The sequence below is a fragment of the Astatotilapia calliptera genome, chromosome 3 (genome assembly GCF_964374335.1).
Source record: "Astatotilapia calliptera chromosome 3, fAstCal68.1, whole genome shotgun sequence".
Classification (NCBI taxonomy): domain Eukaryota; kingdom Metazoa; phylum Chordata; class Actinopteri; order Cichliformes; family Cichlidae; genus Astatotilapia; species Astatotilapia calliptera.
This window is the reverse complement of record NC_137424.1, coordinates 34,179,072-34,205,594: the sequence shown is the minus strand read 5'-3', so window position 1 is coordinate 34,205,594 and position 26,523 is coordinate 34,179,072. Positions and strand designations below refer to the sequence as shown.

General features: G+C 41.7%; 1 protein-coding gene across 1 annotated transcript in view; it reads right to left on the bottom strand.

Annotated features, from left to right (window-relative positions):
• Positions 1-600: 600 nt before the first annotated feature.
• The window catches only part of ppp2r5b (protein phosphatase 2, regulatory subunit B', beta), a 47,000-nt gene continuing 21,077 nt past the window's right edge, over positions 601-26,523 (bottom strand). The window contains exons 2-13 of the mRNA XM_026161709.2: positions 20,993-21,189; positions 17,388-17,489; positions 16,805-16,897; positions 16,335-16,465; positions 14,448-14,507; positions 9,721-9,829; positions 4,284-4,337; positions 2,986-3,036; positions 2,732-2,851; positions 2,304-2,431; positions 1,509-1,610; positions 601-939 (exon numbers count right to left, since the gene is read on the bottom strand). Of these exons, the coding sequence (XP_026017494.1) occupies positions 711-939; positions 1,509-1,610; positions 2,304-2,431; positions 2,732-2,851; positions 2,986-3,036; positions 4,284-4,337; positions 9,721-9,829; positions 14,448-14,507; positions 16,335-16,465; positions 16,805-16,897; positions 17,388-17,489; positions 20,993-21,189 (1,376 nt within the window). The 3' untranslated portion in view covers positions 601-710. The remainder of the gene's footprint in view (positions 940-1,508; positions 1,611-2,303; positions 2,432-2,731; positions 2,852-2,985; positions 3,037-4,283; positions 4,338-9,720; positions 9,830-14,447; positions 14,508-16,334; positions 16,466-16,804; positions 16,898-17,387; positions 17,490-20,992; positions 21,190-26,523) is intronic.

Below are 26,523 nucleotides of genomic sequence, written 5' to 3'. Positions count from 1 at the left end.
ATTTAAAGTAATATTCAGGTGCATGAATCAGCTGTTGGCGTGTGAATTGTTTAACCTGGATAAACTCTCTGTAGCTCTGTCCTCTGATATTTACAGTAAAAATGTACCTGCGCCCGCGTCTATGTGGCGGTTCGTGGGTTCGGCAATAGTTTTGGGACTTTTGTGTGAAATTGCTTCTTTTGTTTATTGATGTATTGTGCTATCCACGCATGAAATCAGCATCTCTGACCAAAAGATAAATACGAGGCCACGGCGCAGACCCGTCCTCCCTTAGGTGACTTAGAAATGTGTTAAACGTGGTAAGTGTTGCACCAAAAGAGATGTTATATCTCTCGTTTTGAGGCAGATTTGAAGCAGGCCAGCTACCGATTTCAGGGCACTGATCTGCCGTTTCCACGAATTTAAATTTCCACGAGTCTGCACTCGGACAGTATTTATCTTCTGGTCTGCAACATAATGTGTGTACAGCAAAATGTGAACCAGTTTCACACAACTCAGTTAGAAAGAAGGTACAGTGTTTACCTTGGATCACCGAGTTTGCGCCTTTTTACAAAAAGCAACCACCTCCGTGACACAAGACGACAGAGGAAAAAAAACAGTGGATTGTTTTGTACCTTTTTCTGTCTCCCAACACTTTTACCGTCATCTTCCTGATTTCTCCCTGTCCCCTAACCCTCCCCTACCCCCCATTGGATCTAATGGAGTGACACCTAGGTGGCGCTCTCCCCGGCTCCAGAAGAGGCCCCGCTGGGCTTGGGCTCGGGCTGGTCGGAGTGAGCTGTCTGCGGGGAGGAAGGGTTAAGCGTGTCCCCTCTCTCGCCTCGCTCCTGGAGGTTGCGCTGGTTCCTGGCGGCCTCCGTGAGCATCTGCATCCGGCGCTCCTGGTACTCCTCCAGGCCTCGCCAGAGCTCGGCACGCTCCCGTTCTCGCTTCAGCTCCCTGGAGAGGCGGCGGAGAAAGGAAAGTAGTTAAGTTTAAAGGGCAGAAATTAGAAAGTGGTACCGGGCCTCAACTCTCACGGCCCAGTACCAAACGACTCGGGGGTTGGGGACCGTTGATTTATATCGGACTGTCATCCCTGACTCTAATTTCAGCTTCTATTAAAATGCTAATTCTTACAGATATGTAATTCTAGATCTAGTTCGTGAATAACAGGGTCCAAATTTTCTATCCTAAGCTAAACTTAGATAAATTCATCCAGTCTTTACTTCATCACTTAACAAATAAAACGTGTCTTTTCATTAAGAGATGATCAAACTGCTGAACTATCCCTGTAGATTTTATTTTCCTCTGGTATCTACTATCTTGAGGTTGAGGCTGGAATTATGATGTGATCCGTGTCCAAAAGATGACCTAAGCGATACATACTTACAACGTGAAATACAATGTGACAGATAATGGAAGAAACGCCGCCTAAAAAATGACTTAGTTCTTAGTTTCTTCCTCTTGTTGTCACCGTCGTATCCAGTGACACAAAGACACGCACAAAAGCAGTGAGTCACACTCACTTCTGTTTCTCCACTTTGTAGGAGGCAGTGAGGTCATCAAAGAGTTTGCTGTTCATCTCCATGAAGGTCTTCAGCACGTTGTAAATCAGAGACACGATGGTCCTGGAGAAACACAGATGGGTCATCAAATGCTTCAATGATGGTGAGAATATGAAAAAAGTCATTTGGTGTGTACCTAAAAATTTAAATGAATAGTGAAACGTAACAGGAGCTTGTATAGTAATATGGCAGTATAGTATCAGGGTCTGAATACTGTGTGTGATAAAGACAAGAATAAAAGGACTTCTGTTATGGCTAACTTAAGGGTTCCTACCAACAATTATTTTCATTATTCAACTAATTTGTAGCCTAAAATATGACAAAAGATCTTCCCAAATGAACTCGCCACTAACAGACTAAACTCATAGACTGAATATAAAAGATGGAAACCAGCCCCTGCCTACTTTAAGCTGGAAAGCTTTGGCCTGAGTATTTTACATGTTGCCATCTTGGGGGTTTGTAACCGAATATTACGAATGAGGAGCAGATCTCAGTGAGAAACGGAGGGTTATGCACGCTCGTGGCGTATCATCGTATGAGCCACACGGCTGCAGACTCCTTTTTGACTCTAATGGGACCATAAATTGAAAGTGAACATCAGGCTGTATTCATAAGGACTTGAAGCTAACGACTAAGCCTGTGAACCCATCATGACCCTTTTCACCCTCTGACTGGACAAGTTGTGATATTTGCTCGTAACAGAGGTTAAGCTCTAAACAAAAAGTTACGATGGGAGTGGTTATGCGTGCCACTGACTGGTTCCAGTGCTCCTTGGAGACTCTGTAGAGGGTAGCGAACACCAGTGGAAGGATGACTTGACAGTTTTCCTCAATCAGACTGAGGATGTATTCATTGTTCCAGAAGTAAAGAGCCCGCTCCGCTACCTAAAACACACACACACACACACACACACACACACACACACACACACACACACACACACACACACACACACACACACACACACGGGCACAAAGAAGAGTTGATTTTCTTTCATCAGAGTTGTGCAACATTCTTTTTATTAAACTGATTCGTCTAAGAAGTAACTGATTTTCCAGCCTAATACCTGGAGGTAATCAGATTACTATAATCACATTTGTTTTAATCCTGTCTACACCCAAAGCGGTTTTAATCTGTGAGTGACTTCTGTGGTTATTGTTTCCACTTCTGCGTTATTTTAGCACCTGGAAGTGAGGACTGGAGATGCAGGCTGCTATCTGCTTGAAGAGCGGCTCCTGAATCCGCATGAACTGAGATGGCTCTATCACATCCAGGATCTCCTCGATCTCCCCCAGGAACATCACCTAAGTGCGTGCACATTTTTTAAAATGCAGATACAGAGAGATAGGGAAGGACGAGTTAAATCGACACAGTTGCAGCGATGCAACAGTTGAGGAGAAAGAAACATCAACAGCTTTTTCGTCGTCATCGGTCTCACCTCTTTCTGCGTGCAGGTTTTAGGCCAGTACTTGAGCAGCCCTCTGATGATCTGCAGAGCAAATATGAGCACATGTTAAGAGAAATAAACACTGAAGCCATTAGCTCAGCAGGGTAGCTGGCTGACATCCATCTCTACCATCTCCAATGAGTCATTTCCATGCTCTGGCTTTTGCATTAAGAATAATGTCTTTAAGTTTTCACTGACTCTCAGCTGGCTGCATGGGTAACATTAACCATGCTGCTTAAAACTCCTACTTGCTATCTGTCTAAAGTCTAGGATCATGCGGTTATTTTGGTTATTATTAAAAAGGCAAAAAAAAAAAAAAGAGAAAGATTTTTTTAAAACATTTTAAACTGGTTTCTTCGGGGAGTAAAACTAAAAAGGCGTGCAGCTAAATGTTCAGAATAATTTTGAATTTCCTGTAAAGTGTGAACAGAAGAATATCTAAACCAAAATAATGAAGTTGTGGGCCCCAAAATCAAATCAGAAAAAGATCAAATGACTTAGTTTCAGGAAATTCACAACATATGGCTGCCCCTCGCTGAGAGTTTTTCTTTCCCACTGTCGCCAAGTGTTTGCTCATAGGGGCTCATCTGATTGTTAGAGTTTCCTCTGTATTATTCAACCCAGTATCAGCAAAACGTGTAATAGACACACCGGTCCACCGTGTCCATGCTTTGCCTCTCCAAAATGTGAAATAGACATGCACGCATGTTGCAGCACCAGCAGGGGGAGATAATATCTTTAAAGCCAAGAAATCAAAAAACATATAGAGTATATTTCAGGGTTCTTAATAGTCAGAAATGATTAAGTTAATATGTGTTTACATGTAAATGTGTCAATAATGTCAGTTTAAAGCTTTCGCATGATTATTATATTGTTTGCAACTTTTATTGTTTGCAACTTACTGCAACTTCTGCGTGTTTTTTCCCTTCGCGTTTTGGAGAGGAAAAGCGTGACATGGACACACTTTGTGGTGATATCAGGTCGTATTTTTGCCGGTCTTTACTTTGCAATTAAGAACGCTTTCAGGCGACTTTGTTTTGACGGTTTATAAATGAAATTCAATTCGTCCAATAACTTTTTGTGAGTTTATCTCTACAGTTGTCTTTCCTCACTTCACAAATAGTCAGATGACCCACTGTTTACCTTAAAGAAATGATTCATACAGCTTTAAAGCGTCTATGATTATTCACATGCATTATTTTCTCCCATATTTTCAGTTCTTAGGAAAAAACTGAAAATCTTTATAAAACGTGTTGGAATAAGTACAGCGAATGAAGAAGCAGTCTTACATATTCAGTGACTGTGGCATCTTTCTCCATAAACTGCACCACACAGTAGGCCAGCTGTAACGACAGAGAACACGGGGTTACGCACACACAAACTGTCACACTCACACCTACGCACTCTCTCTCTCTCTGGCGCTGTCAACGAGACAATGGGGAATTTAGCACTTATCCCTCAGGATTACACACTGCTAAAGATCGGAAAGACAAGTTTTCCAAATGTGCGCGAGTGCGCGTACGTGTGAGTGTGTGTCTGCAGCTACATCAGCTTTTGTCTCCTCTTATATTAGCGGCAATCATTTCCTATTATTCTGATATTGTGTGTGCATTTGTGTGTTTGCATATGTGTGTTCTGCGGTTGCCCCCTCCGCCCAGGCCGGTTGCCGTGGCGAGTGGGCACCGTGGCGACGGAGACTGTGTGTACGTGTGTTTACTTCGGAAGGAGTGATGTCACACACGCAAAGTCCCTTAAGGGCAATGTGAGATAGAGGTTAGACCTCTTGTCTCTCCCCCTCCGTCTATCCTTTGACTGGTTCCCAGTATTACACTAGTGGTTCATTTTATCTTCATAAGTTAGAGCCGAAGTGACTCAATTAAAAGTTTTTTGGGATTATACTGTCATATTATTGATGATGTTTTTAGATCTTTTTGTAGGACAGTTTTCTTCTTTGTTGTTCCTTCCTTTGCCACCTTGTTGAACTGCAGCATCATTGTCTGCCTCACTGTCTGAGCTTTCATCTCTTACAGATTTTTCTGTCTAATCTCCCTTTTTCTCCATACTGGCTATCTTTCTTGTTCATCTTCTTCTCTCCCTTCATCCAAGACTTTCCTATTGCTGCACCCGTGGCACAACATGTTTACAAAAATACAGTGTAAGAGGGAGTGGCGGCTAAAAAAGGAAGTGTTGAAAGCTGGAATATAAAGAAAGCAGGAGAAAAGAAGAGGATTAAAATAAAGTGGGCAAACTATTTAAAGCATTAGTGAGGCGTTTGAGAAACTTGGGGTAAATATGACATTGGATTCTGCTGTCGAGTCAAGGTTTGCGGTTGCATGAGGTCATTGTTAGGCAGGGATTATGTAGTAGACTTCTGTGGACCTTTGTAAAGATTTTACTGATATTGATTTGTCAGGGTGACAGGTCAAATTAAGCTCTATTTTTGGAGCTGAAGTCAGCTCTACTTGATAATGGAAATGCAAGGCAAGCCCTGCTTGCCCAAAAAAACCGAGCAAAAGACATGAATTAAAACCCAAGTGAGTGCTATCTCTGTCCTTGCATCTCAAACAATCTGTTCCATAAGCTTCTCTCATTGCCTGTTTGCACCATCTTTTAAATTACTGTCATCTTCTGGCCACAGTTGGCTAGTGTCTCTAAAAGCAGCTCTGCTTGCCCCTGGTTCCATTGAAATCTGTCTATTTCATGCGCATGCCTGTGTCCAGTTAGCAATGACTGGAACATGTCAAGCTAAGAGGCCTAAAACTTTTTCTGGTTGCACATGTGAGAATTAACTTATAGCATATCAGTTTTTTGCTCTTTAAATACAGTATTGGAATACAAATATTACAGCTAAATAAAGCCTATGACCAAATCATCTTTGTAGTGTCTCTATACTGTTTCCACACTTTGGAATTAAAGAAAATAAAAATACTGAAATCAGAGGAATGAGACCGTCCAAGAAGGTTGGTTCATAAAAATAAAGTTATTACTATCAAATAATGATAGACTTCAGTCACTTCAGGACATCTCACACTTCAGTATCCACAGTAACTGCTCAAAGCCTAACTATATGCTTAAGAAATGAAAATATGTATATTTTTAAAATCTGAGCTGCAAACAGTAGTCCATGGACCTGCAGCCGAAAATAACAGCCATAAATCGCTAAGGAACACACTTTTTAATTACACTGGTGACACAGTTAATGACTGGTAATGGTTAAGGGGTTAGGAGAGCAGAGAACTCCATTTGTGTTCATGAATAATTTTGCCAGTGCACAAGTGAATAATAAAAAAGCCCCCGTACTGCATCCCTTGCTTCCCCATTTTATAATCAGATTCCGATCATAAACACTTGCCACCCTGGAAGTTCCTGTTCCTGTATATGAGTTTATATCTACTGCTGAAACACAATCCATTGTTGTTTTAAGAAGCTTGCAGCAGCCAAATAAGAGAAAAATTGTTTAGCAATGTTGTGTTTAATTTATGTTGAAGCAAATATATCTGCATTTAATGAAACATGTTTGTGTGAGACGATGTGGACATGTTACTGATGTTACTTGTGTTATTTTCATCAGACAGCCAAAGTCGTGAAGCTCAGTTTAAGCTGTGATTTTAAACTGGCCGTAGGTGTGAATGTGAGAGTGTGATTATCTGTCTGTGCTAGCCACACGATGGGCTGGTGACCTCCAGAGTGTAACCTGCTTCCACTCCCTATGATAGTTTCGAGAGACTCCAGCCCAGCCCCCTGTAACCCTAAGTGAGAGAAGCTGTTAGGAAAATGGATGGCTGAATAGATGATTAGCTTTACTGAACCCACACTGGGGCCACATACTCTAAGTCAGTGATATCAATACATTCAAATGTATTTCAGTGCTCATCTTCTAAGATGTTTAAACAGTTTGCTGTGATATCATATTTTGATACCGGCATCCAGAACTAGGTCAGTCCTGAACAGCCACACCTACTGAGTACAAAACTGCCATCCACAAGACCCTGCTTCTCCCGTGACCCTGTCAAACCGAGTGTGTGTGAGTGTGTGAATAATTTATGTGTGTGAACCACAGGGAGAGGAGAGATGGGGAGAAATGTAGGGCACAGTGATGCTGAGACCCAGAATACACACAGACACACATTTTGTGGGGAACAAACTGTATCTTCTGCATAAGCAAACAAAGTATGGCACAAATAAAATGCACAGGCGTGCACAAACACAATAGACTGGCAGCCATCTGTGTCACCAAGTATTATAATAACCCAGACACACATACTCGTACACAAACACCAAAAAAAATCAAAGGCACTCACACACGAATGTAACTCAGATGTGAGTGCGTCTCTCAGCGGCACTATCTGTGACTCAACCCTGCCTCCTAGTGGTACATTTGACACATTGCTAAAATGTCTAAGTATTACCAGGAACAATTTTAGACACATTAAGCTCACTTACTTCTTCTTGGGTTCATACATATATTCAAGCCAGATGTTTGTTTAGATGTTTTTAAGTGCAGGAGACCAATCAGACAATGGTCATGGTGACAGGTAGAGTTTAGGATAGCCGATTAAAGTGTCTGTCAAGAATAAAAGCAACAAGCTTGCTTCTACCTGGAGATCTTTTTCTATAGATTTAGTTTACAAAGACATGAATATAAAACTGTGCAAAAGTCTTGAGCTACCCTTCATTTTTTATATGTTATTTTATTCAAACCAGTTGAAACACAAATAGAAAGAAATACAGTATATCAGGCAAAAACAGAGTTTGTGCAATTCTAAAAAGTTTAAAAGTTAATTTTTGGTATGACCACCTTGATTGTTAAACACTTACTTGTGAGGTAAGCTTTCTTGTAATAATTTCTTTAAGTAGTCTTAAGGAATAATTCTCCAGTTTTCCTGAAGGGGACTGAAAGATCTGTTCTGTTCTCTGTCAAGATGATCTCACACTGCTCTATGTTGATGTCTGGGCTCTGGGGAGGCCAATCCACGACTGACGCTGCTTCACTACTCATAACATTAGTCGTCTCCATCCTTTTCTCTCCCCACACGCCACTGCCATTCTTGTTCATAGCCTGGTCACTTCCCGGATCGACTACTGCAACTCTCTTCTTTTTGGTCTTAGTCAAAAATCTCTCCATAAGCTTCAACGTGACCTGAACTCTGCTGCCCATATTATCACCAGGACCCCTTCTATGCACCACATCACCCGTGTTCTGCAGCAGCTTCATTGGCTTCCGGTTAAATACCGCATCAATTTCAAGATACTTTTGTATACATTCAAGGCTATCCATCATCTCTCGCCTTCATACCTCTCTGACCTGGTTCAGATCACCATTCCCGCTCGGTGTCTCTCTTTCCATCCCTTCCCCTCGGCTACCTACCACGGGGCGCAGGGCTTTCTGTCGCTCTGCCCCCCGCCTTTGGAACTCCCTTCCTCCTGAGATGAGAAACATCGCTTCCCTTTCTCTTTTTAAGGCCAGACTCAAAACCCACCTGTTCACAAAAGCCTATTCCACATAAGCTTTTCCATCCTGCTATTTTAATTTATTTTATTTAATTGCTCCATGTTTTATCCTTATAAATTTGTAAATTGTTATGTTTGTTGTTGTTGTTGCTTGTCTCTATTCTGCTGTGTACAGTGTCCTTGAATGTTTTGAAAGGTGCTTTATTAAATAAAATGTATTATTACTGTGTTTTTTCTGTCCAAGTAGGTTTTTTCACTGCATGGGGAGTTTGTTTGAGATCACTGTCAGGCTGAATAATTAAGTCTTTTTCAATCACCCACTTTCCAGATGGCATTGCATGGTGCCTCTAAATCTGACAGAACTTTTCTATGTTCATAATTTGATCAGTTTTGACAAGTTTTCCAATACTCCTGACTTAAATGCAGCCCCAAACCACGACAGAGCCTCCATCATGTTTTACAGATAGCTATATCTCTCAGGTCCTGTGCGAGGTCTTTACTTTTTTGCTAATTTTATCTTAAGACATGAATTTTATACACTGCTCATCTACTATAAATAGTTTTCAGGCCTGCCACTTCTTCTTTTCCCCACGACTTACCCACTTCCTCAATTTTTCCCAAGATATACTCTTCGGGAATCACCTCGATGGTGAAAAAATGCTATTTTTTGCATGTCAAACTGGGTTATCTGTGTGAGTTTTCATAGATTCAGCTCAAGAAATGGGAGCAAATTATGTGTTTTACGAAAGGCTGCTAGTACCAGAATCAGAGTACTTTATTAATCCCAGAGGAAATGATGTGGTCACATTTGCTCCAAGACAGTAAGAACAGTAACTAACTAAACTAAATTAATTAATACAATATATTAAGAAGTTACAAAATATAACAAAATAGCTCTAATTATAAATATCCCAGTATATTACAGTAACAAAGTATCTAAAGAATCCTCTAAAATGGACTGAAACTGAGTGAAGGCAGGTATTTTTGCTTGAAAATGTAACAAATACAAGCAAAATACACATAAGGACACAGGAAAGTATGGCTGCAAGGAACATCAGTCATTCAAACACATACTCTCCTCTTCATTCGGATGTAATTAGGGCATCAAACGACATCAAAAAATGTGACTGCATTCGTGGTGATAAATAGGTGTCGAAAACTGTTTCCCATGGTACATAAAATCAAAAGATGCTGACGACAGGGCCGAGCTTTGTTAAAGAGTCTAACGTTAAAGCACAAATATAAACTGGTAGTGAGGGTAGGATAGTCACCGACCTGCGCGTGGAAGATGGAAAGGGACTTTGCCGTGTGTAGCGGGATGAGGACCCGAACCAGGAACTGCTTATGTTCAGACTTCAGCGGCAGGGCGAAGCCGTTTATGATGCTGGAACAGAGGAGATGAGAAGGCAGTTAAAAGTGACCGTCGTTTCTCGGGGGTATGTGGGGGGTTTTTTTATGACAAAAAGCACATGTACGCCTTTTACTTAAGTCATCCTGTTTAAAAATCAGCACCACGACCCTCCAACTTTAAGGCCACCTGTCCAAAAACATCCCGGTCACCTGTTACCAAACGCGATCTTCTAACGAACACGTTTCAATCAATGAATGGTGCGAATGGTAATATTTATTTACACCACAGCATCATGTGTTGCTTCAAAAAAGAAAAAACCCTCCTCTGAGTCACACATGTGTACGCCTGTGCATTCATCTGTGCTCTCAGACTCTATTTTCGTACTGTGTCCGTTTCCGAGTGACTGGACGAGCGCGTGGTCTGCTCTGTTCACAGCTGCACCGGCTGCCCACAGAGAGAAAAGTATGAGCAGCAGAAGAGTGGGAACTAAACTTGGAAAGTGCGACGCTCATTTAGCTGTAAAACGAGCCGCCCGTCAGTTTTTTTCACGGGCGATTCATGTGTTTGTCTGCATCAGTCCGTCCGTCTGTCTTCATTTCTAATAGCGCTGTTGTCAGTTTAACAGAGGAGTCCTTCAGTAATATCTCCCTCCTGCTGTTCCTCTAATCTGTCTCTCTGCTTCCTTTCTCACCCTCTTTCTGAACGCCTCCCCGTCTCCTCTATCTATGCACCGCATCCTCTCTCACCCATCTCTCTCCCGCACTCTCCATGTGTGGGAGGAGCTATAAATACCTCTGTTACCACCAACATGAATACAAACCTCTCTCTCCTCTCCTGCTCCCTCCTTCCTCCACTTCTGACTCACTGTTCACTCACTCGTCCCCTCTCCGGCTCCATCTATCCCTCCATTCCTCCTTTTTCCCTCACCTTGGACTCGTCCTCTCCCTCGCCTTCCTTGAGCCGCCACTTGTTTCCGAGATCGCCTCACTATTGTTAAGAGCTGAAAAGTTACTGTTGGTCTCTTATGGCAGGAAAAAAAACACTCTCAGTCTGGATACATCCTTCTTTTTAACTCCTAAGTATAACATCAGACAAGGAAAGACAAACACACAGGGCAGAGGCTAGACTCCATTAGCCGAAATTCCCCTGAGAGGGATTAATATTTATTGTTTCTGATACTGATTTGTTTGCGTTCTTATTGCTTATTACTTCTTTGGGTTGTTGTCTTAGTCTTTCCATTTCTAAATTATCATTAGCACATCTGTTTATCTGCTCTGGCTACAGACTTAAAACACGGATGCAGCTTCACAGTGAGGCTTCACTATCCGACATCAAGAAGCTGATGTCAATCAGAATCAGAATCAGAATCAGAATCAGAATACTTTATTGATCCCTGGGGGAAATTATTTTTTGTTACAGTGCTCCATTTTAAACCAACATTAAGACAAGACAGACAATACACTAACTAAGAATAGTACAATATATACATATATATACATACATACATACATAAGTCACTCATAAATAAATAGTTGGAAAAGAAACATGTGTAGTTGTAGCAGCAAACAGTGTGTTAAGTGGATGCGTTGTACAGGGAGAGGCCACAGGCAGGAATGATTTCCTGTGTCGTTCAGTGGTGCTTTTCGGTAATCTCAGTCTCTCACTGAACGAGCTCCTGTGACTGACCAGCATGTCATGGAGTGGGTGGGAGGTGTTATCCAACATTGTCTTTATCTTGGACAGCATCCGCCTCTCCGACACCACCTTGAGGGAGTCCAGCTCCATCCCCACAACATTGCTGGCCTTACGGATTAGTTTATTAAGTCTGTTGGCATCTGCGACCCTCAGCCTGCTCCCCCAGCATGCAACAGCATAGAGGATCGCACTGGCCACCACAGACTCATAGAAAATCCTCAGCATTTTCTGGCAGATGTTGAAGGACCTCAGTCGCCTCAAAAAATAGAGACGACTCTGGCCCTTCCTGTAAAGTGCTGTGGTGTTTTTAGCCCAGTCCAGTTTATTGTCAATGTGTACTCCAAGGTATTTATAGTCCTCCACAATGTCAACACTGACCCCTGAATTGAAACAGGGGTCAAGTGTTTCCTGGTCTTCCTGAAGTCCACGATCAGTTCCTTGGTCTTTGCCACGTTGAGCTGCAGATGATTCTGCTCACACCACATGACAAAGGAGTCGACCACAGCCCGGTACTCTGTCTCATCATCCCTGCTGATGCATCCAACCACCGCAGAGTCATCAGAAAACTTCTGAAGATGGCAGGTCTCTGTGCAGTGGCTGAAGTCTGTGGTGTAGAGGGTGAAGAGGAAGGGGGAGAGGACAGTCCCCTGTGGTGCCCCTGTGTTGCTGATCACCTTGTCAGACACACACTGTGGGAGACGTACATATTGTGGTCTTCCTGTCAGGTAATCAACAATCCAGGACACCAGAGAAGCATCCACCTGCATCGCTGCTAACTTATCACCCAGGAGGGTCGGCCTGATGGTGTTGAAAGCACTGGAAAAGTCAAAAAACATGACCCTCACAGTGCTCGCCGGCTGGTCCAGATGGGTGTAGACACGATTGAGCAGGTAGATGATAAGCGAACTGAAGGGGATCCAGGTGTGGTCTTACTATGGGTCGCAGCTGGTCCAGGATGAGCCTTTCCAGGGTCTTCATGATGTGGGAGGTCAATGCCACGGGCCTGTAATCCTGGGGGCCATGTGCATCTTTTACTCCCTGTCTGTGACTTTAAACTTGTGCCTTTGTGGGTTTCTCTGCCTTAGACTTACTAGAGTGCCCTTGTTAGCATAACAAGACCATTAGGCTACCGCTATATAGCCTGCTAAAAAGCTAGGTTGTTATGTAGCTTTAGATTATATGTCAGCATCAAACCAGAACATCAGTAGCATTGCAACTCATCAGCTCACAGGTTACTTCACAACAGTTTGAGTGAAGACTCATTATGCGATGACTGTTTGCAAGGATGCTGTTCTTTTGCACTGTAGACAGATGGGCGCCTTGCCATCACATTAGCTCATCTGTACTTTAGCCGGATGAGCTAAAAACATTAAGCTAACTTAATTCAGACTTTTCTCTGGAGTCTGTTCTGTTTTAAAATGGCTTTCATGGCTACAGAAGAGGATTATGGTCAGAATTCCCCCAAATATTTTTTTCAGTGGCCCTAATCCTCATCAGTGCAAAATTGATATAATGCTAAGTACTCATCTAAGCTACTAAGCATCTAAGCTAATCTACTGGAAGCAGTACATCTACTTAAATCCAGAACTATTTTTGTGTCTCCTGCAGATAACAAATTTAGGGGTTTTTTGAGTGAAAGCAATATGACTGGAAATGTTTATTTGTTGCTAGCCAACAATACTAACAGTAGCTCTTTCTTTGGTGCTAATTCTAAAGTTACAACCCCTTCAGCTAATTAACAACAGAGCAATAAATAGATGTATGCAAATAAATAAAACAGCTAGAACTAATATCTGCAAATATGTAAACATGTGGATAAAATATTATTACTATATTATTGCTATTATTATTATTATTGTACACTGAACAGTCTTACAGGAGCTGGTATAAAGGACCTCCAGAGGTACTCAGTCTTGCACCTTGGTGCAATCAGTCTTTGACAGAAGGTGCTACTGTGCTATTACTCTATAACTACCAGCGCATGGAGTGGGTGTTGATCATAACTGATTTGAGAGCATTCTTCTCATGGCCACCTGCTGGACTGTCTCAAGATCAGAACCGACCACTGAGCCGGCTTTCTCGATAAGTTTGTCTACTCTGCCCCTGTCACAGGGGAAAGGTGTCCGCACCAGCAGACCACAGTCCACAGCAAAAACAGAGCACTGGCCACCCCTGTATGACACTTAGTCCAAAAGAGTGGGGAGATGTCGCTTGACCTTAGTCTCCTTAGGAAATAAAGTCTATTGCTAAATATTATTGCTTAGAATATCAAATGTAACCATAACGGGTCCACAGGTGTTGATAAAGAGGCTTTTTTCCCCCATCTTGGACAAAGCCAGGCTATCGCTTTCTCCTTAACCTAGTCTGATATGCTAGGCTAACCACAAGCTCAGCAGCTACCACGAAGACACGGTGTTGATAGTAGTTTTTTATATCTCACAATGACAGCATGCACATTTCACTGATTCGTCCATTCTTGCTCCTGGTTGTTTACATGTGAGGCTCAACATAAGAAACACGTGTTTGTTTATCAGTTTGCCTTTCTTCTTCGCTGCCTCTTCATTTCTGTCTTCCTCATATTTTCCCTCACAAAAGAAGGCAAGAAATTAAACAAACCTGTGAGTCATATTTCGTTTATATCTTTAACCCCCACCTCCTCCCGCTTCTCTCCTTTCTGCACCATCGCCCACCTCACCCCTTTACTCATTCCCCTCCCTTGCTTACTCTCATTTCCCTTGCCGTCACCCTGGGTTGTCTTTACTTGATAAGAAAGAAGGAAAAATAAAAATGCATATTGTTTTATGTGCCGTGCAGATGCAGCAGCGGCTGTGCTTTGTAACCAGTTTTTGGTGCCGGCTGTCTCATAAACAGGAACAGCTGGCAAGTATAGAGTATATGTGTGTGTGTGCAGCACAGCAGCAGCGTATAGTTCAAACGTGTGCTTTTGCAGACAAACCTGCCGAGGATTTCCAACAGTTCCGCAACTCCATTGAAGTGCTCAGTTTCATATATGAACCTGAAGGTCAGAGACAGGACACACACAGGCAAAAGCACTATTAAATCAAGCTACAGCTGATAGTTAAACAACACTAAAAACAGGAATTAGATAAACATTAAATAAACAGTTTTATCTTCCTGTAAAATGACCTGTGCGTGCATGAAAGTTGCTAGTATTCACAAATTTCCTATCAAACCATGTCTGAAGCACACCTCCGTGACATTCACAGTTGAATGTGAAGTTTATACACATTTTAGCTGAAACTACATTCAGCAAAAGGAAAAAATGAAAAGCAAGAAGCGCCTTCACTGAGGCAGCTCACTCTCTGGGCAGTATCACTATTTAAAAGAAAAGTATTGCATTTTGTTTTCTTTGTTCTCTTTTAACATAGTTTTTAACGTACTTTAAAAAGTTTGTAGTGCAGAAAAAAGAAGAGCAAAGTGCAGGCTTGTTAAACCTATTTTAATATTTTCAATTCAATTTTATTTTGTTTTATTTATATCGCACAAAATCACAACAGCAGTCACCTCAAAGCACTTTATATTGTAAGGTAAAGACCCTACAATGATACAGAAACACTGGTGACAGTGGGAATGACAAACTCCCTTTTAACAGGAAGAAGCCTTTGGGACAACCAGCCATCTGCCATGACTAGTTAGGTTTGAGGGACACAAGACAAAAGACATGAAAATACTTCAAATAATTTTGAGTATAATAATGTTTTTGTTATAGTTACATTTTATAATTAAAGATTATTATATTTATACTGTCTTAAAAACCCATCCTGGGGAATCTTGAAAGAAAGGCTCATATAACAGTATCATTCAGTATCAAATGTTACCAACACAAACAAAGGCAGTAGAATTTAAAACATAGTTTTAATGGTAAAAGACATTCTATGAAGTAATTTACTGTTTAGAATGACCACATATCATTTCCTGTATACCTATATGATGCCAGTACAAACAACGGCAATAAGAAACATATTTTTAAATAGCTCTGTAGAGCGTTATTATCGCTTTGACTTTCAGATCAATCGATCGACCTTGAAGGACAGGTCAGAGAGGTCATGTGTGACGTGATGTTTTAAATGTTTCCACAGTACTTTCTATGTGTCGACAATCAACATCACACTTGTAAGAATCATAGTTTCCAAGTCTTACATCTTTTTGTCAATTTTGAACCAATATAATCTTCTATAATCATCTTCACGACTGATTGATCAATCTGTGATTTAGGACACATGTAGGATGAACATTCAGTGAGCTGAACACATTCATGTTGTGTTTGTAGGAGAAAGAATACAACTGATTAAAGATTAAAGCTAGATTTGACCTTTTTGCTACAACACTAGTTACATTAACAGTCCTGTTTTCACTCTTAATAATTTCCTTTATAAACTAGAAGTTCTAGTACAACAAAAATACCAAGCAGACACTACAATGAACTGCTGCAGGATCCAAAAGATCTTTTCGTTTCTTTCTGAATTAACACAGCGTGCAAACCCCTGTAAGGGCTTGGCAAAGTAGACCCAAACCAATAAACCAAGTTTGTTCTTGCAGAAGAGCAATAGCTCCTTTGGAGCTCAGGCTATAACCTCAATTAGAGATACAAAGAGCCAGCATTTGACAAGTATTCTCACAAGGTGCACGCTGGTTTAAGTACTAACTCTGAGGTCATTTTGTGGCTGTAGCATAATTATCATTTATGCAGGATAGATGCACAAAACGTGGTTTCTGAGCCCGCTCCCCTTCCTGCTCATCGTCTTTGACTGTCATGTGATGTTGAATTATTCGTTTTTAAATCATGAGCATGGGTTGGATGGAGGTTTGGTGTAGCTTGTACCTGAGGAAGATGTTGTTGATCTGTTTGCGGATGTAGGCTCGGAGGCCCAGCAGTTTTCCGTAGACGCGGTGCAGGATGGTCTTTAGGTACTCCCTCTCCCTCGGGTCCTCGCTGTCAAACAACTCCAGGAGCTACTCACACACACACACACATTTGCTATGAATGAAAGTCTGTACCTGTGAGTACTGCGCTCTAATTCTGACCTCCTCACTCTTACAATTAGTCTCTCAAACTTCAGCTTCTGGAGAAAAATCAAACATTTGTACCAAATGCAGCAGGATGAATATTACAATAACAGTTAATAACACATTAAACATAAAAAAAAGTCAATTTTTAATACATGCACTGAGAGGTCATAGTTGATGAAATTTGAGAAGTACAGCTGCATGTTTAAGAGAAGGGCTTCATTTCTTTACACCTTCAAAGCTTTGGTTTTGCATCTTTCCAGAAGATGAAGAGGAAAGGATTACCTGCAAGACAAACTTCTGGTCCACGTAGCGTTTGGCCATGGAGGGCTGGAAGTCCGGGCTCTCCAGGAAACGCAGAAAGAACTCATACACCAGCTGAAAGAGGAACAAACACCACAACATTACACAACATTTGGCGTGTCTGTGTTTTTATCTTCAGTGGATAGTGTGGCATCCAAAATGTCAAACTATTCTTTCAAAGACACACACGCATTTTGACTCATCTCTTCCTGAAGATGCTGTAAAGTGACTGTACATCATGTCTAAATGTCATCTGGGTAAACATCGAGTCTATGCAGGATTTGTGGGGGGTTTTTGCAGGATTTGCATTTGTTATTGATGCTGGCTAAACTCATAATGTGTTGGCATAAAACTTGAGCCAACATTTAAATGATCTAAATGAGGTAAACACTCAACACAGCATTAAAAGCAATTTAACCCCACTGTGAGAGAATTAACAGTGCTAAAGGCATATTTTGCCTGAACTGTGCTTTTTTTCCCATTACACCTTCATGTTAACTTAGATGAAGTCTTGTAAATCTCCAGCAACACGTGACTGCATGTCACACGGATGTATGGTGTGTACCTGCAGGTGTGGCCAGGAGGCTTCCAGTGTCGGCTCATCTTCCTCAGGGTCAAACTCTGGATTCTCGCTGGGTGGGAGAGTCCTGAAGATATTTACCGAGATCTGGAAAAAAAATCATAAACGCAGGCAAGGAGAAGGAGGTAGTGTGAAGTAGAGAGACAGGAAGTAGAAAAGATGAAAATGCAAAGGGAGGAGGAAGAAGAAAAAGAGATTAGTGAAGAATAAATAATGCATTCTCGCCAATTGTGGATTTAATGGGCAATAATTCAGAGATGAAAGCAGGCGATGAATCGTTTTTAATACTCTATCGCATAATGGACGTGGCAGCCTTGTTACCTTCAGTAATCACCTGCAGTTTGAGGACGTTTGTGTCACTTTAACTCTCGGAAAAGTCGCTGCAACAATGAAACAATTCTCCTTCCGATGGAACGTTTCCAGGAGTAAAGCTGTTGTGTTTGGTGGGTGTCTGTGATAATCTTTTATGTCAACTGACATCTACTTAGCAAGCGTGAAGACGTTTTGGGATGAGGGAAAAACGTCTTTCTGTGGTTTATGTTATCAGTTTCCAAGCAACTTCCACTACCGCTGGTCACACTTGAACATCTGAAGGTTTAACTCACCCTGTCGTTACCTGCTCATTTTAAAGCGCTGTGTGAATCTTGGATAGGCCGAAATCATCTAACCTGTTCATTTTTCCATCTCACTATCTTTAAGATTGTTTGTCTGCTGCAACTTTTCCTACTGTGCATCTCCAAACCTTTGACTATCAAAGAGGTCCAGAACATCAAAGTATCTTAAATTTGCACGTTTCATTTTAAGCTTGATTAAATTACTACTTAAACAGCATAAACACTTTTTATTTGGGTGAGCACACACAGCCGCAATCATTCGGTGCACTGCTCGTTCGACAGCTGTCCAGATGTTGATCATCAACAGAGGGAAAACCATAGATGATGATCGGTAACAGGACTGTTGCTCAGACAGACAGTGTGATAGAAAAAGGTCTGCAAGCAACAACGGTGACCTCAGCTTTGAGAGGATTGTCAAGAAAACTCGACAGAAGAACTTGAGAGATTCATGAGGGGTGGGCTGACACATGAAGAGTGAGCACGCATAGATGTCTTCAGGAAAGCAGAACCAGAGACATCATCAGAAGCGTCTTGTGTGGACTAAAGAGAAAAAGAACTGGACTGCTGCATTACACACTGTATTTTAGTTGGAAATCAGCATCCTAGAGTTTGGAGGAAGAGTGGAGAGGCTCAGAATCCAAGGTGTTAGAAGTCCAGTGTGAAGTTTCCACAGTCTGTGATGATTTGGGCTGTCATGTCATCTGCTGATATTGGTGATGGTGGCGTTTTTGTTTTTTACAAGTCCAAAGTCAACACAGCATCTGCCAGGAGGTTCCAGAGCACTTCATGCTTCCTTCTGCTGACCACAGTACTTAACTACTACTAATGGTTTACCGCGTCTGTTATTACTGAGCTTGATTGGCGAGCCCACTCCTTAACCCCACAGAGAACCTATGGGGTATTGTCAAGACAACCAAAAATGCAGATGAGCTAAAGGTCACTATCAAAGCAGCAGTAACACCTCATCAGTGCTGATCTGCTCCATGCCACAGCACAATGACGCAGTTATTTATAGGAAAAGAAAAACAAAAAAGTCACGAGTGCATAAATGAACCGACTTTCTTTCTTGGCAATCGCATTACTTCCATGATGCATACGTGTTGACATCACTGTGAGGACGTTAGTATGACTTTAACCTGGGTAATAACTGGGTAATAACACAGCATCAAAGAGAGTCTAGCTCGACTTAAGATTCTTAGGTTTGCAAAGCGTAGCAAACCTAGCCTCGCTTTTTTTTCTTGGCATGTTTCTCCTACGCTGCTTTCATTCCATAATGCTGCACTTGGCTTTAAGAGTTTGATTTCTAAGCTTTTTTAAGTTCATTCACTTTCCTTCCACCCCCATCCTCTGTCCTATCAGCATTTTCGCATCCTCTGGGTATAGCACCTCTATCTACTGCTGGCTTTCTTTTCCTGTTTCAGACCCTCCTTTCTCCTCCTCTCTTTATCCTCTGGGATCTCCGGAGTCCACACTTTCACTCCACTCTTTCTTCCTTTCTTTTCCATCTCTCACACTCTCTCTCTCACCATCTGTGCAGCCGATTGCTCTTTAGCACCTTTGTAAGCATTCTACTTTTCTCTCCCATCCTCCCTTTTTATTTATCTATCTATCTATCCCTCGCTCATCACCTTTGTTTATCTCCCATGGTAACTCCACCGGAGATCCTCCATTGGATACCACACTGACTAGCTTCTCTTTATTTTCCCCACAGCTTGGGATGGGCATCCAGGTGTTTGACAGGGACTGACTCACAGGTGAAAATGTCTTTCCGGCCTTCTAGATCTCTTCTCCCTTCAAGTATCAGGCTATCGATTCATTCGTCCACCCACCACTGTTTGTCACTGTCCATTCCCAAAATATTCCTGGTTTGGTTTTTGGATAGTGAATATTGGAGAATATTGCCTTGTACCTGAGGTCTCTTTTTTAACCCTTCCATTACTGTTTTAGTGCTTTTTAAAGCGCACTAATTTTCCACCTCTCTATTCTTAAACTGTACTACTGTAACTTTGTATTAATCACATTTTTTTCTTTATCTTCACCCGTGCCTCAGTCCAGCCCCTCAGTTCATACTTCGTCTGAAACAGGCTGTTTTAGGTCCTTTCTCCCAGCTTTCTTCTGATTGACTGCCCCTCAGAAGCACAAGATTTTCACGGATGTTTGGAGCTTTTACTTTTTGTGGGCATAGCCACAGCGCCAGAGCATCTAAAACCTGAGCTTCAAGCTCATAGGGATTTGTATACATGCTATCCTCATGCTTAACATGAACATTGACCACTGGAACCAGGATTTCTGCCAGTGTGTTGCAAGTCTAAGAAAGCTACCAGCATCTTTTTTTGGCAAAAGAAAGAACCTTTACATTAGATAATGTATCCTCCAAGCCCACATTTACTGTTAAGTATTTTCACACATAAACAAAAGCTAGAATAAACAAGGGGAACCAGCAGAATAACAGTTTTACTAGTTACGCTGCTATCCAACCACTTGTCTCCACTAATGATGTTTCAAGAGATAAATCGTTCACTGCTGTATGTAAATGATGTTATATATATATATTTTATGCTGATATCTGTACACATCTGTTGTTATGCTGGAAATGGGAAATAAATAAATTCCCTGGTGTCTTTGTGTTCCTACATCTCTTCATTGTGCAGAGCTGCATATACACAGTGCTGATTTCTGTCTGCGTCACTGCACAATTAACCAGTAAGCAAAAGGGGCGTGCCACATTAATGCTGTTCAATATTTAACTGTACTCGGAGTGCTTTAAGTTAAGTACTATGTACGAAATGATGACCCATGTTTTAAGGGATTTTTATAAGATCAAAGAAAAAGAGTAATCATGTTTCCAAATGAATAAAAATTAGAGGAACATTTGTGCATCCTTTCAGTTATCTATGATCTATGATCTTTATCTTTGGGCTGGAATTGTTTGCACTGGTGCATCATTTTAACCCCTAACCTCCCCTCCTACTGTACCATCTTTATAGCCTCCGGGTAGAGAGGCTCTATGAGGACTCCTCTGCTCGTGGCCACGCTCTCCACCAGCTCGTTGAGCGCCGCACGTTTGATCTCCTTCCCTTTCAGGTCAGCCACGCAGTCCAGGAAATCAAACAGCACGCAGCACTGCTGCAGCTTCTTACAGAACAGGTCGTGCAGCTCTGCCACCGGGGCGTCTGGACAATTGAGAGGTAGGAAGAAAGAGAGAAAGCAAAACGTCAGACACGGAGGTTAAACGAAAAAATGCTTCCCTGTGTGTAGAGCGTAACGCAGGAAGCTGGGGTTTACGTACTGTTTGGCGCGGATCCTCTCTAAAAGCTATTGAGATAGAGAATATTACTCTACAAACACATCTGTACACACCCACGCATACATACACGACTGTCCACACACACACCTTCCTCCAGAGGGCTGTGTTGTATCTCACTCCTATTACCTGTCAGATTCATTCCTTAGACCAGTTTGTCACGATGAAACTACCTGCTGCTGGTCGTCACGTTGAAATCTCATGCCTCCAAAAACTCCACTTTTCACAGAAAAAGAGAAAGTGCCTGATGCATTTGGATTACTGAAGCCCTAACTCATACAATGAGTTTTAAATTGATTCCACAGGCCTGGGGAGGTGGGGAGGTGGGGTGCAGAGGTGAGAAACTCAATGCAGCCTGTAAAGCTTTATGCAAAAGAAATAAAAACATTAAATCCACACAGAAAATAGAGAGCTGCAGGGTTTGACAGCTGCCCAATGGGAATGCTTGGTTTCTTTTTATGAGTAACCAGATGATTGATGACTCAATAGCTAAAAATAGCAGCAAAAAATCCACATCTGAGTGAGATGTACGAGAGGCTTGCACTGAAAGATAATAAACAAATCCATACGGAGAAAAATTATGTTAAAAAAACTAGTGCAAAATACTAAAACAACTCCTCTGTGCTAACATGCTAACAGCAACAATGTAAAAATGCGAAGGTGTCATAGGATGTTCATGTAATGGTTTTGGACTTTGGGTGTATTCAGTTCCTGTCATTTCTTGTTTCATGATGTAACCCCCGACTGCAATATTTGTAGTTTTTTCTCCGTGTTCTTTGTTGAATGTGCTGACCTCCTGCACATGTATGACTTCATCCTCAATTAAAGACGTAGATATGAAAACTTTTTACTCCAGAGTTTGCATCCACTTTTTTGACTACATTTGATTACAGTCAATTTAGTTTTGTCACAACAATATTTCTTTCAAAGCAATTTATATTGTAAGGTAGAAGCCTTACAGTGAAACTGAGAAAAGCCCAACAATCAGATGACTGTCTGTGAGCAAGCATTTGGCAACAGTGGGAAGGAAAAACTCCCATTCAACAGGAAGAACCTCCACCAGAACCAGCCTCAGGGAGGGGCAGCAACATTTTTAAAAAATCCAACTAAACCAGCAGCTAAAATTTTAAAGTCTAAGGAGCTTGGAAGAAAAAGCATCTGGACTTCTTTAAGTTCACCTCTCATCTGAGAAGCTTCTTCAGCTCAAAGGTCAAATGGTGGAGAGTCCCAGATCATCCCGGCCCTTCTGGCCGCAGGAAATCACATGATAGGGTGGGGCTAGGTTTCACAATGAGTTCACCCAAAACCTTGGCTGATTGTGACCCACCCCCGTTCTCACACCTTGGTTCTTTTGGGGGGGGGGGGGGACACTCTCATAGGGCTTAAATCTGGGACTCTCCGCCATTTGACCTTAGAACTGAAGAAGCTTCTCGGATGAGAGGTGAAACGTCTTCAAGCAACTTAAAGAAGTCCAGAGCTCCTCAGACTACGATGACCTGGATGACAGAACCTTCACAGACCTAAAACTTTAAAAATAACTAAGTACAGATACACTGGTCAGCTAACCAGAGACCAGAATCGGATGATTTTCGGCATGCTAAGAGAAAAGTAATTAATGCATCTGTAAATTGGTGTAAAATACCATACTTAAAAACATATGGCATTTAATTGCATTTAACTGAACTGGTGTATACTGGTTACTCCATATCCTTTCAGTCTGCTATGTCCCATTAATCTCCCTCTGTCAGAGGAAAAAATACAGCTTACCAGTGGCTGGGAAACAGTCTAGACTAACTGTGTTCGAAGGTTCGCACACTCACACACACAGCGGGAGTGGATTAATTTTAACCCTTCTTAACCCCCAGGTGGGAAGCACAGGAGGAATATGGGAGTGCTGACTAGAGCTCTTCCAAGCCCCAGACCCCTCACCTATTGTGGGCACACCACAGCCATCTGCTGCCTTTGGCACAGAGCTTCACAAGGATAGACAAGGACTACCCTTCGCTTGAGGTGTGAGAACATGCTCTGTCGAGTCCGTTTTATTTCATCGTTTGTGCCCTTCTGTGTTTTCCATACGGTAATATCTCAGTCACGAGATCAGTGACCCAGGTTATCCGAATTAGCACTTTGGGGTTAGGATCAAGGTCACGTCTTGTTTCTGCTCCATGAGTAATCATTCCATCAAGCTCTTCATTCTGATGTTTCTACAACCTTCTTGCCTTCCATAAACACTAATGGTTGCGGTTGGGGCTGGCATCCATTGAGCTGCACTGAGTGGTCAATTTGTTCTTGAATTGGAGCCATTTCTCTGTGACTGGACAAACGTGTGAAAGCCAAGTTCGCACAATCTTCTGACTATTTGCAATGGGGAAAAAAGCGAGTGTGAAAAGTCCATGGGTGAACTACTTCTTCTGACAACTCGGAGAACAAATGCGAGTCTAAAAGTACAAACATTTTCATGTCGTTGACGTGAAGACGTGTCCCACTGCTCCACTTTTCCTCGCTCCTTCCTAATCTACCACCCCCTGTCCTTCCCATCTTTCCAATCTTCTCTTCTGACTCCTCAAAGGTCCACACCCCTGTTTTTTCTCCGTCCTCTCTCAACCTCTCCTCCCTTTCTGCTCTTCCTCTGTAGGCCGACTGTGAAGGTGAAATCTAATCCGTTTTTAATGGAGAGTAATTGTATGAAGATGTACCGTGCGGGACTGAGAGGAGGAAGGGAAAAAAACGAACATGGCAAGGTGAAAAGAAAAGGAAATGAAAAACTGCGTTTGTGCGCTCGTGCAGACAGGCAACGAGGACGGGAGGTGAGAAAAAGAGAGGAAGGATGAAGGGAATAAAGGGACTCGGTGGGTCGTGTGAGAGCAAGTGTGGGAGAGAGCAAACCAAAGAGCCGAGAAGAGAGGGGAAGTGTAGGGAGATGACAGGCCCAGACGGAGCGGCTGATGTCACCCCGACATGCCGCTTACAGGTTGACAGTGGTTAGATTTAGAAAAAGAATTTACAAGGATACAAATTGAATACACAATGAGACGGCAGACGGATCAAACTGAGGCGATAATGAGCGCGTTTCAGTTTTTTGCAGGTCACTGCAGACTCGCTTATTCAAAGCAGCTTTAATATCATGTCAGTGAAGCCATTAGAATATCAACTAAGGATCTTAATCACACTGAGTCACTTGTGACTGAGCTATTTTCATGTTTTCTGACAATCCAAATTGGCCGTGCTCTGACTGTAACACCGCTGCCATTAAAAGCAAGCGGTTACATTTTATTTTTCGATTTAGTGCGTCTGTATTAGCTCAGGACATCCATCATCGACGTGGCACACACAGACACACACACCAGCGTTACATCAGCAGCACACGAATATAAAAGCACGTAAAATACAAACACCCTTTCCCTTAAAAATATTCCCAGCTACACTCATGTATTAGAGCCGGTAAGCTATCAGTACTCAAAAACTGCTTTTCTAATACTTTTTTTTGCTGCTGGTCTTCGTACGGCTGCAAAGAGAACTATTTTTTTCAGACATGAGAAGAATAATTGATCAGTTTGGTCTTTTGAACTTCTTTAGTTTTCCTTTATATGTAACGTTCTCAGCTTTAAGCTTTTTGCTTTGGTTTAACCTCATTTCCAGCGATAGGCTGGTATTTTGAGGGGAAACGGATCTAAATCCTGCTGAACACTGCCTGCCCATGACCAAAGAGTGAACAAAGTAGGCCACTTTGCAAATAAAGACCCAAACGTTTGTCTCGGGAAAGGTTGGAGGCCAAAACAGAGGCAAAAGGAGAGTGAATATTTGTGTTGCATTTGTCAGGTGCACAAAAACATGTCCCCAGGGTCATAAATGCAAATGTAAACGCTAATGTAATCAGGCCACTGCAAGCAAACCCACATTAACTTTAGAAAGTAAGCTGCTTCCAAATGACAACTTAATATAATACTGTATAACATCTTATTGATTTTTATTATTTAATCCATGAATTAAAGTTTTAGAGTTCAGGCCGCAATATGCTGTCAGGACAGATTCGACGCACCGTAGCATGGTAATTTTAAAAAGATTAAAAGTGTGTTGAAGATGTTGATGCCGAGCATGTATATTGTTAACATCTATCCTAAAGACAGGGACTGTCACCCTGAAAAAAAAACATTTCCACTAAGATAGAAATGTTACATCATAGGACGAAGATGTTCACTCTGTGTAGCTGTGTACGGGTGGTTGTTTCGCTCGGAGGCTAGACGCACATAGCCAAAAACAGCAGCTCGGGTTCAATCCTGTCCTAAGTGTCTCTGCTGTCTTTCTTTCTGTGTCAACATGTTTTTTAACAAAGTTGAAAAGAATAACTGTGTATTCATTTGCAGTAATCATTCCTCTTAAGGAGAAAAGTGGGACCAAAACACACCAGCCAATTGCGATCACTTTCAGAGGGTCAAGGTTTTCCCTTTAATGCGTCCCCCTTATCTTCACTACTATTGATGCACGATAAAAATACTTTCATATGAATTTTTAAAAATTCTGAAGGTGCAAAAGGAGTTGAAGGTATGGAAAAAGCAATTAAGTTAGAAAGTTTTAACAATAGCTGAACTACAGTGATCAAGAGTTTATGTTCGGTTTAGGGAAGAAAATTAAATTAATAAAGAAGCAGTGCGCAGTTTATGGGATAAAAGCTCACATATAATGTGAGAATGAAAATTAGGATCATTTTACATTTTACTGATACACAGAAGTTCATTTGCACATAAACTGAAAGTCTTAAATAGCTGCCTCAAACATCTGGGCCACTATACCAAAATACAACCATTTATACAAAAGAAAGACACAATTACAAAATACAGAGATCTTTATGTGCCGAGCGGATCGCTTTTTCTCCTCAAATGCATTTTTATCCAAATCAGAGCAGCATCTTTGTGAGGTTTTTCCATTGGGAAATCAAAGAAAAGTTACTGTCGTCCACTCAAACCTGTGTGTGTTATTTATTAAAGCCTAAAGGGTTCGAGTAACTAAACTGTTCTTTCTGCAGGTCAAAATACGGTTTTTATATTTATAATTATTTATAAATTCATATGATACAGTTTCATTTCATGTCTAAAACATTCAGGTTCACACAGTGGAGCTGATGTTATGATTTTTTCTTGTTGCTAAAAAACCACCTAAATAGGCTTGTGTCAAGTGCTGTTGTCATGCATCTTGTCATGTAGAG